The following is a 22,145-nucleotide window of genomic DNA, read 5'->3' as shown; positions in this document are numbered from 1 at the left end:
TCAGAGTGCCATACGCGGTGCTCAAAGACGGAGGTGCACAGTTTTGGTGTTTCTTGCTGGCTGACTTGAGCGTCGAAGTGCAAACGGCCGCTAGGGCGCCTCTTTGTCCTCTTTTTTGCAGGAATCCACAGGTGACCAGTGGGAAGGAGACCCTAGCTGACGGTTGAGGTCGCGCACGAAGACGTCCCAGTCAACCGGACGGAACAGTTTTGGTAACTCTCAAATGAAATATGTCAAAGCAAACCACTCTTTCTTAAAGCCAATACACCACAAAACTTTAAGAACAATAAAAGACAATCAAGAAAAGGTGTAAACAAGAAAGGCTATAGCAAAAGGAATATAAGATATATGAAAAACTCAAAGAATAGTGAAGAAAAGACAATCAAGGAAAATAAGGTACTCAATTAAAGGATGGCACACTAAAGAAACCTAAAGAAAAACACTAGAATAGATGAAGAAAACAAAAACATAACTACTGGAATATTTTTGTAAACTATGCGTGAGTTTACAGATTTATCTGGAACAGAAAAAATCAAACTGGATTCTGAAATTTAAAACAATGAAAGTTCAAGATCTTATTTCAACAATGGCACTAGAATCACACAAAAATATTGCGCCAATTAATTGTGATAAATTTTGCAAGATTACTGCCAGTTTACCGTATTTTTTGTCCCAGAATTACACACTGGACGTATTTGATTTATCATTTTTTTTGTACTTGGAATTTTGATACACTTATTTTTTCTATTTTTTTGTAACACTCTCAAGAACTCAAATCCAGAATTTCATAATTTTCCAGTAATCACAGCAAATGTAATAAATCGAAACAGTCAGCACATTTTCAAAAAAAACAGAGGAAACCTAAATGGAATGAAAAACAGAATTAAGAACTTCAAAAGACATAGAATTGATGTTTCAAGAACTTGTATAGATCTAAACTACAAGTAAGAACTCAAATCTAAAAAGAAAAGGCACCAAAGGATCAAGAAAATAAACACATAAAACTCCACTCAAATAAAAATTAAGAAACCAAAATTATCAACAAAAGGACTACATAGAATTGATAACATTTTTGGAGAAACATGACTTTGACAAAACTTATAGAGATTCAAAAATTAAAAATGACACAAACACAATGTATTAAGAACAAGAAAACAACAAGAAATACCCAAAATAAACCTAAAACAGAAAGGTAAAGACAAGAATGTAAAGTTCTTGAATTAAAAGTTCCAAAAAAAACAACTCAACACACAAGAACACACCTAAGACTCATGATACCACATGATATGAACCCAAGAACATGATATGGATATGTAATGAATTCAACATGAGTTGGAATATGATTAGGCACTTTTTAAGAATTGGATCAATGTTCTTAAACATTCAAGAACTCATAAATCACAAGAACCAAGCCAAACTCACTTAGAAACCCATCAAGAACAACAAACCCATGGATAGAAACTCAAGAACACAACATATATCATTTATACCATGGAGGACGTGACCAAAACAGCAAGAACAACCAATTTGCACCGATTAAAATTGAATATAAGTGCAGAGAATTAAAGAGGACATCATAAGGAAGAGATTGCACCGATTGAAAGTGAAAAGAAACAAGTAGAACAAAAATGGGTATTTTGGAATGAAGGAAAAATGGACTTATGTGGATGAAGCTCTTGGAATTGTGCACGCCACTTGAAAGGGTGGATTTCCTTTAAGATAAGTGTTGCCGTCACTTGAGAGCCCAAGATCTCCCAAGATAAGACTAGAAGAGGAGAAGACACAAGTCTCTCACACTCACTCACCAAATTGGTAGAGGTTCTTTACTCTCAAAAATCAATCTAAACTTTTTATTTCAAAGACCTAAACACCCCTTTTATAATAGAGAGGGCTGGTCACAAAAGTACAAAAGAGAAGGAGCTTGAAAGGTTATTTTCTAGTTCTTTCTAAGACAATCTAGCGCCTAAAGAGATAAAGAGTGTGAAAAGGCACTCTTCTAGTTTCTTCCTACCAAAACTAGCGCCTAAAATGCTATACAATGGAGATGTCTTTTAGGTTTCCCTCTTTAGCACATCCTAAAGCTATTCTATATTATTTATAAATTTATACAAAAGAAATTACAAAGAGAGATACTAATTGGAGCCCATTCTTGAATGCTTGTAGTGTTCTTGTTGGCTTTGGGCTTGGTCCCCTCTTTATTTAATTCTTCTGTATTTTTTGAGAAGACTAGAAGGAAGAACTTAATTCTTCTTTATTTTTTGAGAAGACTAGAAGGAAGAACTTTAAATGTTTGGGTGAATGCCCTCTTTCTCCATTAGTGAAATCCTCTTCTAGCGTCCAAGAAGCTTAACAGTCGACAACTCGAGGTGTTGTCCACCAAGGAATCTATACTGGGGAGTGAGCAAGAATCCTTGAGACAGGCCTTGTTCAGGTCTGTAAAGTCGACGCACATCCTCCACTTCCCACTGGCCTTCTGCACCAACACCACATTTTCCAACCACTCAGGGTATTGGATTTCCCTTATGTTGCCAACATTCAAAAGCTTCGAAGTTTCTTCCCTGATGATCAAACGCCTTTCTTCATGGAACTTTCTTCTCCTTTGGACTACCAGCTTGACCTTCTCATCCATAGTAAGCCTATGACATAGAAAATCTAGGTCTATCTCGGGCATGTCCGCGGATGACCAAGCGAAAGCATCCATGTGCTTCGATATCACCTCGGCTATCTTATCCTGCAACTCTTGACATATCAAAGTGCCGAGTGATAAGTGCCTAATTTCAATAATATTTCATATTAAACTATAGGCACTTAAGAGGATTTATTGCTAATTTACATATAAAATAATCCATAATTTATGAATTTATACCTTTTTACATTTTTTTATGATCTTTATTTGAATAAGAGAATTTTATTCCCAAATTTGGTGTTAATTACAGGTTTCTAGGGAAGATTGGAGATTTGGATTAAAGAGTAATGCTTTGAGCTAAAAAGAGAAAGCCGAAAGGTCTCAAAATGGAGAAAATCATCAAAAAAGCTAATGTTGCAATAGGAGTATCTCGCTTGAGCGAGAATGCTCCAGGATAGTTTTCGAAAATTGATGCCTTTCTCGCTTGAGTGAGAATACGTAAGACAAATTGGGCTTTTTGTTATGTTTTATCACTTAGCCCATCAATGCGACACAAGAAGCGAACTCACGCTAAAAAATCAGGTTAAATATGGGGCTAGAGGCTCAACCCTAGTGTGCAAGATTGAGAGTGATGAGAATCAAGTAAAGGAGGGTTTTATTGAATTGGAAGAAAAGGCAAAGGCTTTGTAGATTATGCCATGAAATGGTGGCATGGGGTTGTAAAGGACATTATGTATCACAAGGGTCCTCCCGTGGACTCTTGGAACCCTTTAAGGTATCAAATGTGCGCTAGGTTTGTGCCCCCACATTTTAGGAAAGACCTCATGTTGAGACTCCAACGGTTTCAACAAGGCACGCTAAATGTGGATGAATATTACAAAGAGTTAGAAACGCTTGTGCTTAAAATTGAATTAGAAGAAAGTGAGGAAGCTGTGATTGCTTGGTTTGTGAGTGGTCTAAGGAAGGATATTCAAGATATTGTTGAGTTACAAGAGTATTCATCATTGGGTTCTTTAGTTCATCTTGCAATGAAGGTGGAAGCCCAACTTGCTAAGAAAAATTCTTTAAAAAATGCTTCCAATGATGGTTACTACAACAATTCTTGAAGAACAAAAAGTCTTTTTCAAAATTTCCTTCTAAAGATTCTTCTTTCAAACCCAAGGAACCTAAGCCATCTATTTCTAGGCCTAAATCACCCACTAGAACGTCTAATACCAAATGTTTTAAATGTATGGGTTATGGTCTCATAGTTGCTAATTGCCCTTCTAAATGAAGTATGTACATGCATGAAGGCATTGTAGTGAGTGAGCATGATTCGGATTCTCCTAAGCATTCATTGCATTCTAGTGCATCTAGTGGGGAAGAGAGTGAATGTCCACTTGAAGGGGATTTGTTAGTTGTGAGAAGACTTCTTGGCCAAGTTTCACAACCTTTTGATGAAAGTCAAAGGGAAAATATTTTCCATACAAGATTTCTTATTCAAAACAACTTTTTCTCTTTGATAGTGGATGGGGGTAGTTGTGCTAATGTGGCTAGTACAAGAGTAGTAGATAAACTTGGATTGCCTACTATCTCTCATACAAAGCCCTACAAAATGCAATGGCTTAGTGATGTAGGAGAAATAATTGTTAATAAACAAGTCCTCATTAACTTTGCAATAGGCAAGTATAAAGATGAGGTTTTATGTGATGTTGTGCCCATGGAAGCAACTCATCTTCTTTTAGGAAGGTCTTGGCAATATGATTGACATGTTTTACATGATGGCCTATCCAATACAATGTCTTTTTCCTTCCAAGGGCGCAAGTTTATCTTAAAACCCCTCTCTCCCAAAGAGGTTCATGGGGACCAACTAAAAATGAAAACTAAAAGATAAAATGAGAAAGAAAAAGAAGTAAGTACTAAACCGAGTCACACCACTTTGCCCACTAAATCCAACATGTTGACTCGTGTTATGCCTCAAAAGGAACCTCCAAGGTCTTCTTCTTCTTTATCTTTTTCATTACCCAAGGTTCCTATTTCAACACCAACTTGGTTAAAAACTGTTAGGGATGATTTTTTCATACCTCCTAATGGTTTTCACCATTTAAGAGGTCTTTTTCCAAAAGATATCATCATTCCCAAACAAATTTTTCCAACTTGGTCAATTTATAGAACCTCCTTTTCTGAAATCCCTTTGTTTACAAATGATAAGTCATGTTTGCCTTTATCGTGCACTTTTAATTGTAAAAATAAACTGACTTTGTTATATGTAGGGATTCAGAATTCGTGGACGAATTCTCTCCGACTCGGGGAGTATGATGAGAATCAAGTAAATAAGGCTTTTATTGATGAAGGAAGAGATCATTTGCCTTCACATCTAAAGTTCTTCCTTCTAGTCTTCTCAAAAATTAAAAGAAGACATAACATATAGATGAGGCCCAAGCCCAAAGCCCAAGCCCAAGCCCAAGAAGGCCAAAGCCCAAAGCCCAAAGATCCCAAGTCCATCCCATGAGGGGCAAGGCCAAGTTTTAAATAATAAAGAATATTGTTTAGAAAGGTGCTTAGAGGGAAACATTAGAAACCTCTTTTGTTAAAGCATCTTTAGGTCTTTAGATTAGGAGTCTTAGGGGGGGTGCGTTAGTAGATAGGTGTAGGAGTAACTAGGGAGGTGCCAAAGTGAGAGAGAAGGTCACACCTTATTCATGACCATAGTTGGCGCCACTTTCATTAGCTTTTGGGGGGAATTTTGAATTTAATTTTCCTTGCATTTCAGCACCTCTAGGCTATAAATTAAGGTGCTGCCCTTGTACATTTCATATTTATATTTTGATTAGAGAAACTATACTCAATTTTTGAGAGAGCATTGGAGAGCTTTGTGCCTTCTTCACTAGTCTTATCTTGAAGGTTCAATGGTTACCTCAAGTGGCGGCTTGCACACTTATCTTGGAGTCTCCATCCTCCTAGTGGCGTGATCATCCAACCATTCCTCCATCTTCATGAGCTTTCTCTTCTCCTTCCTTCCTTCTCTTTAATTGTTCATGTCTTAGCTTGCTTCCTTTGAATTTCTGTTCGGTATTTTCAGTTCTTATTAGTTTTTGCTTCGGTGCATTTGTTTAGTTGTTGTTCTTCATCTTTTCTTCTTCAATTCTAGTCTTTTGTTCGGAGCATTTCTGTTTTTGTGTTGTTTAATCGGTGCCTTTGCCTTTTCTTCCAATTCAATCGGTTCAATTTAACAATATGTGGAACTTCCATATGAGTTTGGGTTTTGGTACTAGTTTTGGTGAGTTCTTGTTCATAGAACCTTGATCCAATTCTATGATAAAGTGCCTATCTCATATCCAAATCAAGATGATTCCTAAGAATGTCAAGAATCATTCAAAGTGTGCTAGTGGAATCACATCAGAGAGGAAAACACCATTCAGTGAATTGTAACCCAATTGGGAGAATGGAATGTGCTAGAAGTATGTGTGACTAATTCTACCTTTTGGGATTGGGAGTAATCTGCTCGAACTCTTATGTATTGAGGTGATATTTAATATATTATAATATTCAGTTCTTGATTGATTATTGGTATTGTTGTTTTATTTCTAAATTTTTGTGATAAATTGAGAATCTTAAATCTGAGCGAGATGTATTTTTAGAGTTCTGACCTAAACAACAATACTTAAAATATTTGAGTGCTAGAGATAGACTTGAAATGTTAATTTCCATTAACGTCTGATTGTGATTTCTAAGTTGTTTGTATAAGTATGTGAGAGATCGATATTTAGAAAACGTTCTTAAGAATTTTATATACGAAAGATCGATATAAATGAATTTTCTACAAGCATCAATTTCAATCAAAGAACTTAATGTTAACATGCTAATCAAAATATATGAGAGTGAGAGAGATGAAACTCAATCCCTATTTTTCCTATTTAAGCAATTACTCTTTGATTTGTTTTCTTGTTAATTCTTGCCATTATAACAATTCCCAACCAATTTTTATTATTCTGTCTTTATATTTAGCGAATATTGTACTTGAATAGTCAACTGTTCCATGTGTGATCGATATCCGTCCTTAGGGACAATTATTACTTCTGACAATGCGGTGCACTTGTCGTAAAAAGTCATCAAGTTTTTGACGTTGTTGTCGGGGAACAGTTTGATTTTTTAGTATGAATTCGTAAATATGGTGAATAGTCTAACTGTTTTGATTTTTGGATAATAGTTATTAATTTTTGTTTATATTGGTTGATTGTGTTTATATTTGTTTATTGTTTTTATTTTGCTTTATTTTATTTAATTGAAGATTTGTTTGATTTTTAGATTTTATTTGCATATTCTATTTTTATTTTATTCTGTTTATTTGGATTTGAATTAATTTTGTTTATTTGTTTTAAATTTGTGTTTATATTTGTTTACTTTTTTTTTATTATTTTGTTTAGTGTTTTATTTTTGTTTATTTTATTTTGCAGATTTGTTTTTATGTTATGTTTAAATTTATTTTCTTTTATTTGTGATCCGGTCGGTCATCGGTAGTCGGTGACGTCAGCAACAGATAGCCACGTGGACCGTTCCTAGTGGGACATGTGGGCCAGGGAAGCAGATGTGTCTTTGAGAAAGTCACCCAGGGAGTGATCGGTGGTTAGGGGGTGATCGGTGGTCCCAGAGGATGCGCGATCAGCGCCTAGATAAGCGCCGCGATCCCATCCACGCTTTGTGATCCCATCCATGCTTTGCAGTTAGATTTCGTTTGTTCTTGAGATTTTTTGCTGAGAAAATGAGGAAGACAAGGCAAACTTCACACGCGCCATCAGTTGAAGAAGGAGCTGTGACAATGGCACAGGTCTTGGAAATGATGCGAGTGCTACAAGATGATGTAGCAGCGTCAAGAATGGAACAAGAAAGGATGCAGGCGGACTTGGCCGCATCACAGGGCAGAAATGAGGAGTTGGACAGAGTAAATGAAGAGTTGCGCAAGGCGCTGCAAGCGCAGAAGGAACGCGCAGCGGAGGAAAGGGTGGCACCGCCACCGTCTCCCCCAGGACTTTCCCCATGCCTTTCTCATATGAGATTATGAGTGCAGTGGTGCCACCAGGCTTGGTGGGGGTGAAAGCCTCGTTTACAGGGGTGGAGGACCCAGAGACGCATCTGACAGCGTTTCACACCCAGATGATGCTCTCTGGGGGCTCAGATGCAGTGTATTGCAAGCTGTTCATGAGCACCCTAAGCGGGATTGCTCTGGAGTGGTTCGTGAGCCTACCAGATGGCCACATCACTTCGTTACAGCAGTTTTCCAAGTTGTTCATGGAGCAATATATCGTGAACAGGGCACCCCTAGTGGTGTCATATGATTTATTTGACGTGCGAAAAAACCAAGGTGAGTCCCTCAGGGATTACCTGAGTCGTTTTGGAGCTCAGGTAGTGAAGCTGCCCAGCAAGGATGAAGATATGCTGGTGCATGCGTTCAAGAAAGGGGTTCTGCCGGGCCCTTTCAACGAATCTTTGATCAGAAATCACCCCAGCACCTTCGCAGAGATTAGGCATCGTGTTGTGGCGTACATTGTGGCAGAAACAGAGGTTTCTGAGAAGAGGGGAAGCACGGCCACGACCAAGTCGCGTGGAGGACCGAGCAGGTCTCAGCAGCCGATGAGGGTGCATGAGGCCAAAGAAGGAAAGAAGGTTCAGGGGAAGCCTCGTCCTTACGAGCCTAGGAAGGACCAGGGCAGGGGGCGCGCGAAGGAGAGCAACGCGCCCCCCAGGTTTGACTTTGTGGTGGAATTGGCGGAGCTGATCGCCATTCCAGCCATAGCGGTAAGGTTGCGAGCACCAGAGAAGACTAACAAGGTGCTCGGAAGGAAGAAGAACGTGTGGTGTGAGTTTCACCAGGCTTATGGCCACTCACTCCACACTTGTTTAGCGTTGGGACACCAACTCGCGGAGTTGGTAAAAAGTGGCTTTTTGAGCGATTACTTGCGGGAGACGCAAGGTGATCGGACGTTGAGGCCACCAACAGAAGATCCACAGCACGAGGTACCTATGCACGGGGAGGTGCACATGATCGCGGGGGGCTTCTCCGGAGGAGGGTGTACAGCCTCTCAGAGGAAGAGGTACGCTCGGTCGGTGATGACTGTCGACTCGGTAGAAGATCACTCCCCCGATGCTGACATTACGTTTACAAAGGCGGATCTCCGGGACGTTGTGCCCCACGACAACGATCCTATAGTCATCTGCCTCGTCACGGGAGGGAGAAAGGTGCACAGGGTCCTCGTGGACCAGAGAAGCTCGACGGACGTAATGTTCTGACCGACGTTCAATAAGCTGCAACTGTCCCTTGATCATCTGAGGCCATACCCGGGGTGCTTGTATGGCTTCGCAGGGGACCAGGTGGAGGTGCGAGGCTACATAGAGCTGTGGACCACGTTCACGGATGGGACCATGGCCCGCACTGAGAAAATTAAGTACCTAGTGGTCAACGCCCCATCCGCCTACAACATACTGTTGGGAAGGCCGACACTCAACAGGTTGGGAGCTGTATGATCGACGAGGCACATGAAGTTGAAGTTGCCGTCGATGGAGGGGGCGGTAATCACCATCAAGTCGGACCAAAAGGAAGCTAGGCGCTGCTACGAGAACAGCCTCAAGCAGCAAATAAGTGTGTGCCATGTTACCTCGACACCACCGCCGGATGTGGACGAGAAGCGATCGGAGGTCGCTGTGCCGGGAGGAGATCGACGATCCCCAGAACGTGGAACGCCACGCACCTGAAGTCGTATTTTAGTTGAAAATGTAAAATAGCCGCGCTTTCGCGCTAGTATAAACAGTTTGAACAGTTCAGGGGGCAATCTTTTTCCCAGAAGAGGGTTTTAATGAGGCCAACCCAATAAAAAAGAAGTTATCAGCATAAAAGTTTGCAAAGTTTTAAAGTTAAAATCCTCCTCGCCCCAGGTGCGAGTGCAGGTAATCGGTTAGGCCTTCCTCGCCCCAGGCGCGAGCACGGCAACCGTTTTAAATTCCTCCTCACCCCAGGTGTGAGTGCAGGCAGCTAAGATTCGAAAAGCCAGGGGTGCTAGTAAGCCCAAGAAGGGAAAGGGAGGATTTCGAGAAACGCCTTTACCCAAGTGGCATAGCATCAATATTGGCACAACAGAACTCTTAGTCGGAGCCTTTCTCACCCCAGGAGTGAGAAGGTGGGAGCACGACCCGATGTGTTAAGGATCGATGACCTTGAGGCAGGCAAGGGGGGTTATCGAGAAACACTCTTCTCCCCAAACAGGGCATCATCCTTGACCGATCGGTGTTGGAGTCCTCTATGCACTTAGCGCTGGAGTGACAAGCGATATAGGGAGATATAAGGACGAAGCAGAGGCGCGATGACTGATGAGTGGGTGGCTGTAACATTCCAATCGGTTATCGGTGGTTAGAATGTTGTTTAAGAGTTTTAGACAAGTTCTTACGCGATAGGCCTAAGAAAGCAAGGCCACGCCAGATTAGTTATCAAGTGTTGTTCGTTGTGATCGAAGTTGGAGATAAAAGAAGTCAAGTACAGTGAGAACCTCTCGGTCAAGTACAGTGAGAACCTCTTGATCATTGGCGCGCCTCTCGGTCGCTGTGAGAACCTCCGCCTGATTTGCGATCTGTTGGCACAAGAAGGCGTTCTCAGCTTCGAGTTGGATGGCCCTCCCGGTGGTCTCCAACAGATCGGCGTCGAGAGCGGCAACGGCGTCCCCCATCATCATCTCCGTTCTGATGGTTTCTTGGACTTGCAAGGCACGCCCTCTTTTGGCTTCCTCCACCATATTCTTCAACATCTCATTGGTGCTCTGCAGGGCCTCGTAGTCGCTTTGCAGCGACTCCTTCTGGTTAATCAGCTCATCCATCTTTCCCTCCAGCTTCTCGATGCAACGATGCTGGGTAGAGAACTCCAAGGAGAGCACCAGTTGACGAGCCAGGTGAAGGTCCACCTCACTTCCGCTCATTTAACCAGCTCGCGGTTTTGGATCAGCTGCCTGGTCAGCTGGAGGACCCTGGTGAGCCCCTCGATGCTGGAACCCGAGGCTCGGTGGGAGCTCTCACAACCACCCTCGGTCATGGCGGCAGAAGCTTGAGGACATGGTGAGCTCGAGGGGTGAGAGGTTCCCTTCGAGCGAGCAGCCCTGCTCCCAGCAGTTTGAGATGGCCGTGTGAGGGGTTGGCTGGCTGGGGGCGGGGGAGAAACCGGTGCTGTAGAAGGAATAGGGGCTGGAGAAGGGGGGCGTGAGGGAGAAACCTGTGCTGGAGGGGTTGGAGAAGCACCTCCCTCATCGCCCTCGAGTCCTCTCCTTCGACGTTGAGCTAAAGGAGACCTCGAGCTCTCCTCTTCAATAGATACAACGGTGGTGGGAACCTTCACCAACCGCTTCCTCTTCTTACCACCCCTGGTCTCGGGGCCTTCAGCTGGCGCAACCGAGATGGGAGAGGCCGAGATGGGCTCGGAGGTGGCCTCAGTGGACGACCCGACAGCTCGTCGGCTTCTGGCAAGCGCGATCAGCTTCTGTCATCGTACCTTGTTAGAAGTCATATCTGCATCAGTTAAACATGGCAAGGGGTTAGTGCATAAGGAGTCAAGGAAGCGAACAAGTGCAGAAAAGTAATTAACATATGTAAATGTGCAAGTATGGCAAGTAAGCGCGAGGATGCATGCCCAGAGAAATAGCAAAAGGAAGGAAAGAAGAGAAGGCAAACCAATGTATTTCTTAAGCATTTCGGCGTCGAACTCGTGCTTGATGAGGGTGGAGGAGCCGAACTTAGCGCCCAAGCTCGAGAGCAGGCCACACAGCTCGCGCTCGTAGGGTGCCATGGCCTCCAAGCCTCTGGGTTTTTTGAACCCTACTTTGGGAACCCAATAGAGTGGGAAGCCCTCGAGTAGGGTCGGGCTGTGCTCGTTGGAGGTGATCATGTAGAACCTACCCTTCCAATCCTTGAAGGATTGCTGGTATAGGCCCAAGATCAGCCTCCCAGACACGCCATTCAGACTTACTCACGACCGATCGCCTGGGTTCTTGGCCTCAAAGAAGTGGAGGAAGACGTTGGTTGATAGAGGGTGTCCGAAATTGTTGCAGAGAATTTCGAACACTCGGATGAAGGCCCAAGCGTTCGGGTGGAGTTGGCAGGGAGCCACGTTCAGCTCGGTGAGGAGATCCTTCTCGAAGAAGGTAAAGGGAAGTCGGAGACGCAACCTCTTGAAGATGGCTGAGTAGATGAAGGTGAAGGGCACCCCGTCGGTGGCCCTATCATCCACGCATATCGGCATGCCTCGGGGGGGAATGCACACGCCCAGGTGTGAGTCGTCCTCCTGTCAAGGGTGCACGTGGGCTCGTCGGTGTCGCTACTCAGCAGGTTGGTGAGGTGGTCGTCGGGGAGTTGGCTAGATGTCTCGGCGAGCAAGTGGAGGGGAGCCCACTGGTACACCCGCGCGTAGTCTTGTTGGGAAAGCGTCGCTCGGGGGTGCGCACTCGCCGAAGGGGGCGCACTTGTCGAAGGCGATGGCGGTGCACTTGCGGAAGGCTGTGCACCAGAGGATGAGGCAAGACGTGCGGTGGTTTTTGTACGAGCCATTGTGCAGTAGCTACAATGGAGAAAGAAAAGAAGGAGTGAGGATCAGCGAAAAACAAGAGGAAGGTGCGGAGAACGAAAAAACTATGGTTGAAGGGGATGAAGAGGCGAAAGAGACGAAAAGGAAGAATCGAAAACACAGAAAATGCAGAAAAACCAGAAGAAACCCTGGTACAGTGCAGGGAAAGAAAAAACAACCCACAACGCATGCACAGTGCAGTTATTGGATGATGCAATCGGTAGAAGGTATTGAAATATGCCTTAGATAAAGAAAAAGGGTACCTTTTGGTGATCGCAAATGGTTTATGGAAGCTTGAGGTTGGGGAAGACGAATCGTAGAGAGGAAGTTCGAGAGTTCAGAAGAAGAAGTGTTGGAGAAGGTGATGGAACAGTAGAGGTGCGTAAGTTTTGAATATGAAAAACGCAAACGACGTTTCATGCTAGCCGTCGATGCGTACACGTGTCGCAAGATTAAGGGAGGAAGGCGCAACGTCACTTAAAACGTAGCACGTGATGTGGCACGTGACGTAGCATCACTTGCCACGTGGCCACTGAGGACGACCACTTAGTCTCTACTCTGAAAACAAGTATACAGCTCGAGACTGGGGTGCTTGTGATCCGGTCGGTCATCGGTAGTCGGTGACGTCAGCAACAAATAGCCACGTGGACTGTTCCTAGTGGGACGTGTGGGCCAGGGAAGCAGATGTGTCTTTGAGAAAGTCACCCAGGGAGTGATCGGTGGTCAGGGGGTGATCGGTGGTCCCAGAGGATGCGCGATCAGCGCCTAGATAAGCATCGCGAGGCAGAAGGCGTGGTGCTATGATACACCGATCGGTCGTCTGGGGTGAGCGATGGTCATCGGGTTTTCGTGTTACGCGCAGTTAAGCTGGAGACAAGGGGTGATCCCCAGCGAAAGCGTTGTATACAAACCTTGTGTGGCAGAGTGTTAGGGAAAGGAGAAGTTAAGTGTTCAGTAAGCCAGTCGGTGATTGATGTTCTCTTAACCCATAACGTGCATGGTGCCCAACAGAGGTGATCGTTCACACGGTAGGTGATGCCCGGTACGTGCGCTTAGCCAAGCCACACTTGGTATTCACGCTGAGGTTGCACGAGACACCTAGCAAAAGGAACGCGCTAAGTTAGGCGCGCAACATAGTATATAAAGGCATTCCGCGCTCATGCAGAAGGAGGTAAGATTCATTCTTGCAAGTTACTAGTGTACACACACAGAGAGAATCACAGAGTGCACACGAGTCTCACTGAGATTCTTAGTTCTTAGTTCTTTGGTGGTTTCGCAAGGCTGACTTGAGCGTCGGAGTGCAATCGGCCGCTAGAGGCGCCGTTTGTTGTGTTTTGCAAGTTCCCTTGGAGTTCTTGTGGAGTGCTTAGAGCGTTCTTGCGGAAGGCAGAGCTTGACGTGGTGAATCCTTTAACGTTCGAATCACCCGCGAGATCAATTTGTTTTTTTAAATAAAAAATAAAAAATATATTCTTTTTTTTTCACTAATATCTTTCAAAAAGATAATAACATGGTAGAAAAATAAGCACCACTCCCTAGGAGGACACTTAGAGATTATGTCATGTACTAAAAGCAAAACCATTTTTCTAGTATTGCAATATCTTCTACCGCCAAGGCCTTGGAAATAAATTCCGATTTTCTCACTCTCATCAGTACCCATCAATTTACAACAATGGATCATGAGGATCCCCATACACATTTGTCTACATTTTATGAATTGGTGGGAACCATGGGCTTTCAATCAGGTGATATTGAAAATGTTTATATGCGTTTGTTTCCTTTTTCATTGGCGGGTAAAGCTAAAGAGTGACTCAAATCACTTCCAAATCAAAGCCTTACTAGCTGGTGCTGGCAAATTCATGGAGCTCTTCTCGGAATCATGTGAAATATGGTGTGGAAGCCATGGATGTAAATGTGCAAGATCCTCCTAGGAGCTATGGTGATCTTGAAGGTGCATGATGTGTATGGAAGTAGGGAGGTTCGGCCAGCCCTATGGTAGGTGATGAAGGTGAAGATTAGATCCTAGAAACTAGGGAAAAGCAAAGTATGGCACAATGTTGGCAGCATAACTTTACTCTCATTAATCTTGAAAATACAAGGTGTAGGCTCCTCTTTTTATAGGCTAAAGAGGACTAGATTTGATGACCTAAATGCTACACAAATGTAAGCCAAATGAAATGGAAAATGTAAAGCACATGGGTGCACATGGCACATGGGTGCACATGGTCCTTTATTAGTAAAGGCTTCTAGAAACCTTTAGCTAATCAAGGTTAATGCTTCCTTAATTCTAATGTGCAGAAAAATAAACATTTGTCCACATGGCTATGCTATTTACACCCCAATTAAAGCTAAACTACACTTGTTGGGCCTTCACGGAATTTGTGCTAGTAATCTACTCTCCTATTCATAGCTTTGATCCAAGTCTTCTTGTCTTAGACGCTCCTAGCTTGTCTTAGACGTCCCTAGTGTGGTCTTCTTGTCCTAGACGCTCCTAGCTTGGTCCTAGACGCTCCTAGCTTGGTCTTAGATGCTCCTAGCTTGATCTTGGACGTTCTTGACTTGGCTCTTGCTTTTCATGAAAGGTTGTGCTTGGCCCTCTTCCATCATCCCCTCCCTCTTGAAAAGGATTTGTCCTCAAATCCAATGCTTTTGCTTCTTAGGGGGATCTTGGATAGCAGCTTCTTGCTTCGCCAAAGCTTGTCCTCCTGGATCAAACGTCCACCTATAGAAATAATCAAATAAAGCATAGGTGTTAGTTTGCAACTTAATTTTACTAGGTTGCCATTTTTGTTTTTCTTTTGGTTTTGGCAACCTTGGAGAAAGTTTCTCTTTTAATGGTTGTGTGTGGTCTCTCATCATATTATGCATTTTAAAATGTTCATTTGTGGTTACTTTCTCTTTAGGCTTAAATCCTATAGGAGATGGTAACAACTTAAAAGGAGAAAGATGATTTAGGCCACACATAACTTTAAAAGTAGAAAAATAAGTAGTTTTGTGAACTACTTTATGGTATGTTTGCTCTTCTCTAGAGTTGGGTGTGCACTTGATGATTATGCTAGGCATAGTAGAAGGAGCTAGGTTTTCAAATGTATTTTGACCATGTCTTTGAGGATGATAAGAATTTAAAGGGTGCAACTTAGTTGCAAGTTTTCCAAAGGAAATCCTCAAATCATGGTTTGCGAAATTTGGAGCTCTATTCAACACTATGCTTGAGGATAAACCATGAAGATGTATCACCTCTCTAGAGAAGAGTTTATCCATAACCATGAAGATTGAATCAAAACCTTTTGTTGTCCTAGGAAGCTCTAATATCAAATGTGTGTCTTCCCAAGGATCATTTACAAAAGGTGAAGGAGTATAGAGTTCTTGAGACTTTGCTTAGTTTGAAAACATGAAGTGTACCTAAAGTAATGTCTTTGAACTTATTTTCTCATGGGTGACAAATGTTTTCCTTTTAAAAGCTCTAGAGTTTTATCAACTCTAATTTGGCCCATGAGTTCTCCTTCTTGTAAACTTTTTCTCTCATGTGTAAAGAGAGTCTCATTGGTACAACCATTATTTATGAAAATTTGTACACTTGGCAACGGTTGTCTCAATAAGACATGGCAAGTTATTCTAGGCACTACTTCACACAAAAATTGGTTTTTGTAGATGCTTATAGGTAACTTGACATTCTCTTTGGGACATCCTAACACATTTGAGAAATAGCCTTTATCTATGCAAGCTTCTTTTAAAGACTCTTCTTTTGTGCTCATGCTTGCAAGTGTTCCTTTACAAAAGGTTAGGCTAGGTTGTTCAACAAGAAGCATGTTTGCAAAGGTATTTTCAATGTGCTTGACTTGTTGGATGACCTTGTAGGAAGGAACACTCTTCTCCCACGCCTTTTGTTTCCCAAAAGTTTTCTCTTTTTCTATTTTTTCTTCATCCCTTTTATGTTTCATTTGTATTTGGTCTTTCACCACTTGGGAATGTGGTAAAGGGCTAAGTACAAACATTTTGTGCTTGTGGATGAAAGAAATCTCGTTAGTTAGACCATTATGCAAGGTTTTCTTATCAAATTGCCATGGTCTACCTAATAAGATGTGGCAAGCTTCCATAGGTACTACATCACATAAAACATTGTGTTTGTAGTTACCTATAGAAAACTTGATTTCCACTTGTTTGTGTACACGTAGTTCTCCATCCTCATTGATCCATTGTAAATTGTAAGGTTTTGGATGAGGAACTACTTGTAGATTTAGTTTCTCAATCAATCTAGTGCTACAGCAATTGCAGCATGATCCACCATCCACAATAAGAGAGCATATATTTTCTAAAACATTGCATCTAGTATGAAAAATGTTCTCTCGTTGTGTCTCGATGGATGCACTAGGTTGATTGTGGAGGATTCTTTGAATCATCAATAAGTCCCCCTCCAAAGGATTTATCCTCTGTCCTTCCCCTTTTTCTTGTGTACTAGGTTCATCCTCACCACTTGTGTACTCATCTTTTCCCTTTAAGAACAAAACCCTTTGGTTTGGACATTGCGCTTGCACATGCCCTCTTCCAAAACATTTAAAACACTTGGTGTCCCTAACACGGATGGATGGGGTGGAGGCATCTTTCACTAAGGGTTTGGTAGTTTCTTTGGGTTCGTCTCTAGGTGTACTACCCTCCCTTTTAAAGTCTTTCTTGGGATAAGAGTTGGAGTAAGAACCCACCCTTTGACTTGAAGTTTTGCGCAAATTTTGTTGTTCAACTTTAATGCAAAGTTGAACCAAGTCATTCAAGTCGTGGTAGGGTAGAAGTTCTACTCTATCCCTTATCTCAAGGTTGAGCCCACTTAGAAACCTAGATATGGTGGTGGTTTCTTCCTCTCTAATGGATGCTCTCATCATGTAGAGCTCCATTTTCTGCCTATACTCTTCCACACTCATGTTCTTTTGTTGGAGTCTTAGGAGCTTGTCCATCAACTCCCTATGGTAGTAGGAAGGTATGTGGCGACGCCTTAGGGCTCCCCTAAGGTCATTCCAATATTCTATGGGAGGCTCCCTATGAAGACGTCGGTCTCTCTCTAGAGAGGTCCACCAATACATGGCATTGCTTTGGAAACTAAGGGTTGCTAAGGGTACCTTCCTCTCTTCACTCACCCTATGGCAAGCAAAGAGTTGCTCTACTTTCATCTCCCAATCTAGGTAGGCCTCTACATCTTCCTTACCATAGAAATGGGGTAGGTCTACCCTTCCTTCCCTTGGGCTCTCTTGCTCCCTTTGCCTAGTTCTTCTAGGGGGTGGTTGGTAATAGTCATTGATTCTAAGGCTTGCCTCCCCTAGAGACTCATTACTTTTAGAATGGGATGCATGAGTATGAGATTTTTTTGATTTCTCTTCTTGTGCTTTAGTCAACTCATTGATTTTAGCCTCATTCTCCAATTGTCTAAAAGAAATCATTAGCACAGCTTGTGAAACTTCTTTCAAAAGAGTTTTTATAGATTTTACTTCACTTTTAATAGACTTCGGAGAGTGAGAAGAAGACATGGCTAAAGCTTTGTGCATACAAATGTTTTACCTTGAGAAAATTTAGGAAAGACAAAGAAGGTAGTTTTCCAAGTAAGGGAGGTGAGTCACAAAGGACTACTTAAGTACCAAGCCTTTGCCTTAGCCAAAAACTATCCCTCAATGTCTTCACACAAAGCTTTCTCTTAGTAAACTACTTAGAACACAATGAAGTTGAGAAATCAGATTTTAATGCAAGAAAACAATGCAAGCTAACTAATTTAACCAAGCTAGACAAAATAACAAAGCTTAAACAAGGCAACCACACATGCCAAGCGTAACTAATTAAGCAAGTAATGTAATTAAAAACAATTAACAATTGCTAATTAAAACTCTACACTAGTCGGTCCTAGGTGAGACTTCTTGGACACTTGGAGCCCTTGAAGACACACTCACCGTCTAATCACATAATTAAAGAAGTAATTAACACAAGTTAAGTTGCAAAGAAAATTAAGAAAACTCCCTTTTGTTGATCTTTTTTTGCTATTTGCACTTCCTTGGTTGTCTTTTCTTTGTTGGGCCCTCCAAGTGTTTGTGGTGTTTTGAGAAGTGTTTGATTCTGCCTTTGTCTTTGTTCCCCTTAGAATTAAGGACTTAATTCTCCAATTTCAGCACCTATCAAGAAGACTAGACCTTACCCAAGTCAAATTTCCACTCAATTAAGCACCAAAAGAGAATAAATTCCAGCACCAAATTTAGAGGCTAAAGAATAAAAGCAAGAAACAATTTAATTGAAAAAAACAGTACCACACAAATGGAGTTAGATTGTGACAACTAGAAAGAGGTCCAAGAAATATTAGACAAGCAAATAAAGGTACTCAAATAAAGGTAGGCACACAAAATGAATCCTAAGAATAGCACTAGAATAGATTTCAAAATAAAAAAATAGCACCACTGGAAAATTGTTGTGGGCCAGAGAACGTGTTTTTCCCCAATTTATGTTGAGCTTCCCTTTTAGAATTTGTCTCTGAAAATTGATATGCAAAATATTCAAGATCTTAACTAAAATCTGGCGTTGGAATCACTCCAAACGCATGAGCCATTTTGTTTTAATAAATTTTTCAATTTCAGTGTTCAGTTACGCCAACTGTAGCGCCCAGATTTGCACACTGTTTTTAAAATATTTATCATTTTTTTTCTATTGACTCTTTTGAGCTGATTCTTTTTTTTTTGTCTTTTCTGTAACAGCCTAATCTTGCATATTCCAGAGAATCAAAAATTTCCTATGAGTGAAAATAATTTTCTGGAACAAAACAGTCAGCACAGAGAATGTAAAACAGGGGATTCTGGAAAAACTGGAAACAAAAACAGCAAGAGACCAAAATATAAACACAATGGAATTGATGAGAAGGAATTTGTGTAAGATCTAAACACAAATATGAACTCAAACTAAAAAGAAAAGGCACCAAAAGATCAATATCACAGTAGATTCAAAACAAATATTTAGACCAAAATCAAGAAACAATCAAGCCAAACAAAGGACTACTATGAATTGATGACATTGTGGATGAACATGACTTGACAGCAACTCAAGGTGTATGGAATCCTATCACAAGGTCTATGGAATCCTATCACAAATTTCACAAGGATTGTTCAAGATCAATTGAACAAAATGCACCGATTGGATTTTCCAAATAGCACACCAAATCAAAGCAAAAAATTAAAAACAGCAAGACAAGTATGAAAACAAGATGAACAACATGAAATAAGGAAGAACTCAAAATGAAAAAGACCAAGAACTACTCATCTGTGAAGAACCTATGCTCATGATACCAAATGATGGCAAATTCATGGAGCTCTTCTCGGAATCATGTGAAAAATGGTGCGGAAGCCATGGATGTAAATGTGCAATATCCTCCTAGGAGCTATGGTGATCTTGAAGGTGCATGATGTGTATGGAAGTAGGGAGGTTAGGCCAGCCCTATGGTAGGTGATGAAGGTGAAGATTAGATCCTAGAAACTAGGGAAAAGCAAAGTATGGCACAATGTTGGCAGCATAACTTTACTCTCATTAATCTTGAAAATACAAGGTGTAGGCTCCTCTTTTTATAGGCTAAAGAGGACTAGATTTGATGACCTAAATGCTACACAAATGTAAGCCAAATGAAATGGAAAATGTGAAGCACATGGGTGCACATGGCACATGGGTGCACATGGTCCTTTATTAGTAAAGGCTTCTAGAAACCTTTAGCTAATCAAGGTTAATGCTTCCTTAATTCTAATGTGCAGAAAAATAAACATTTGTCCACATGGCTATGCTATTTACACCCCAAGTAAAGCTAAACTACACTTGTTGGGCCTTCACGGAATTTGTGCTAGTAATCCACTCTCCCATTCATAGCTTTGATCCAAGTCTTCTTGTCTTAGACGCTCGTAGCTTGTCTTAGACGTCCCTAGCTTGGTCTTCTTGTCCTAGACGCTCCTAGCTTGGTCCTAGACGCTCCTAGCTTGGTCTTAGACGCTCCTAGCTTGATCTTGGATGTTCTTGACTTGGCTCTTGCTTTTCATGAATGGTTGTGCTTGGCCCTCTTCCATCAGCTGTGATGTAGAGGAAAAATTTCTGAAAAGATTTTTTCCAATCTCTCGCTACATCTAAGCAAAGTCTGAAATCTCTATATTCAGACAAGGAGCAGATGAAGTCTTCTGTGAGACATGAGAAATATTTAAAATGATGCTTAGAAAATACCCAAATCATGGGTTTGAAGATATTTCTCAACTGAGCATATTTCTCACTTGTCTTGGATCTGACACAAAAATGCTCTTAGATGCTCGGATCTGACACAAAGATGCTCTATCATGGCTCTTGATGTAGAACAAGCGACAAGGATTATTGATACATTGACATCAACTAATTATCAAGCCCAACATGATGGACAAGGTCTTCAGAATAAAAGGTTGTTAGAAGATGCACTCTTGGCTAAAATTAAAATTCTAACACAACAAATTGAACAACTAACCGCACAAATGGCTAAATTGTCCCAACAATTATATGTTGTTCATTCTTCTCAAAGCCAGAGTCAACCAATCAGGTGTAATTTTTGTGGAGGTGATCATCCTAAACGTCACTGTTTTTATCAGAATCATTCACCTGAAGCTGAGAATTCATTTGTTCTGGAAAGAATGAGTAAAGCTGAAGACGCCCTAACAAAGATTATGATCGCGTAGGAAAAGAGCATGATCACGATTAGGAATATAGAGATCCAGATGGAACAAATGGCCAAAAAAATTGCACAAATAATTTGACAAATAAGAGGGGGGTGAATTGTTTGACAAATAATTTTCACAAAGATTGGATAGGAATGAAGTTTTTATCAACAATCACAGAATAAGCAATCAAGGAAGCCAAAGAATCAAAGCAATGAAAACTATTTGCAAAAAATCAATCATTTGAAACTTCGTTTTAATCGGTTGTTTATAGCAGTAGGTACAAAAATCAAATCAAACAGTTTATAATGAGTGAGTGAGAGAGAAAGAGATTATAACCACTTACAGTCCCCAGAACAACCCCTGGGTATTCCACTAGCAATCAATCATAGATTACAACCACTTACAACCACAAAGAGGTGATCTTGAAACCACAAGAACACTCACCCTCTTTGCCTTTCACACAACCCTAGTCAGAACACCCTTTGACCTTACAAGCTTACAAACTTTTACAAGTATAGAAAAGAACAATTACAAGAATAAAAAAGGAACAAATTACACTTGGTATTTCAGGAATCACAGAGCTCCACAGATTAGATCTTGAACCTGTACCGACCAGGTCATCGGGTGTGATGACGTGGACAAGAGAAAGGTAGGTGGTCAAGAAGTCAACATAGTCACCGTATGTAGAAGCGGCGTTCTGCAGTATACATAATTGGTTATCGCCGAGATGTGTCACCGCCAAGATGAGTCATCGCCCAAGAGAAGGACATCGCCTAAGCAAGACGTCGCCCAAGTAAGACATCCCCGAAGAGTCAACCCGCGTGACAGAAGCATTTCGCAGAGAAGAGGGCCCACACGATGGAATAACCCTAAGTTGGGTGGCAGCGCTGTGGGACCCTCCGTACAGAATAAACGATCAAGTCAAAGGGGCACGTGATAATGCCCACGTGCTCATTAAAGATCCTAGGAATAGCGGCGCAAGGACCTTTTCCAAGGAACTCTAGATAAGAGCAGCAGCGCAAAGGTAAACCCTAGTTTCCACCTATATAAAGGGCACTAAGAGCCCTAGTAAGGGACGGTTTTTACAAGCTTTAACCTAATTCTCATAGTTACACAGAGCACTAAACCCTAGTTGTTCTTGAAGGCGCACCCACTGTGAGCACAAGGCAATTGGGGCAACACCATTCTAGTTCACAGTTTTTAGTCACTCAGCACAGTTTCTTCGACCACCTCCCAAGCGTGTGTCACTTTGATGTTTCTCGCT

General features: G+C 41.7%; 1 protein-coding gene and 1 pseudogene across 1 annotated transcript; one reads left to right on the top strand and one right to left on the bottom strand.

Annotated features, from left to right (window-relative positions):
- The first annotated feature begins 7,663 nt into the window (after nt 1-7,663).
- On the top strand, nt 7,664-8,893 carry LOC137838409 (uncharacterized). The gene has a single exon (XM_068647655.1). The coding sequence runs from the start codon at nt 7,664-7,666 to the stop codon at nt 8,891-8,893; it is 1,230 nt and encodes a 409-aa protein (XP_068503756.1).
- An 11,435-nt stretch (nt 8,894-20,328) lies between these two features.
- Nucleotides 20,329-20,434, bottom strand: LOC137838962 (small nucleolar RNA R71; annotated as a pseudogene).
- Between the last annotated feature and the right edge of the window lie 1,711 nt (nt 20,435-22,145).

This window comes from Phaseolus vulgaris, chromosome 4, assembly GCF_051622355.1.
Source record: "Phaseolus vulgaris cultivar YP4 chromosome 4, ASM5162235v1, whole genome shotgun sequence".
Lineage (NCBI taxonomy): Eukaryota > Viridiplantae > Streptophyta > Magnoliopsida > Fabales > Fabaceae > Phaseolus > Phaseolus vulgaris.
The sequence above is the reverse complement of the archived record's forward strand: the minus strand, read 5'-3'. Positions and strand labels throughout refer to the sequence as shown.

What these genes read in the sequence shown, in the direction of transcription:
- LOC137838409 (XM_068647655.1), top strand. Translation starts at nt 7,664, where the DNA reads ATGAGTGCAGTGGTGCCACCAGGCTTGGTGGGGGTGAAAGCCTCGTTT.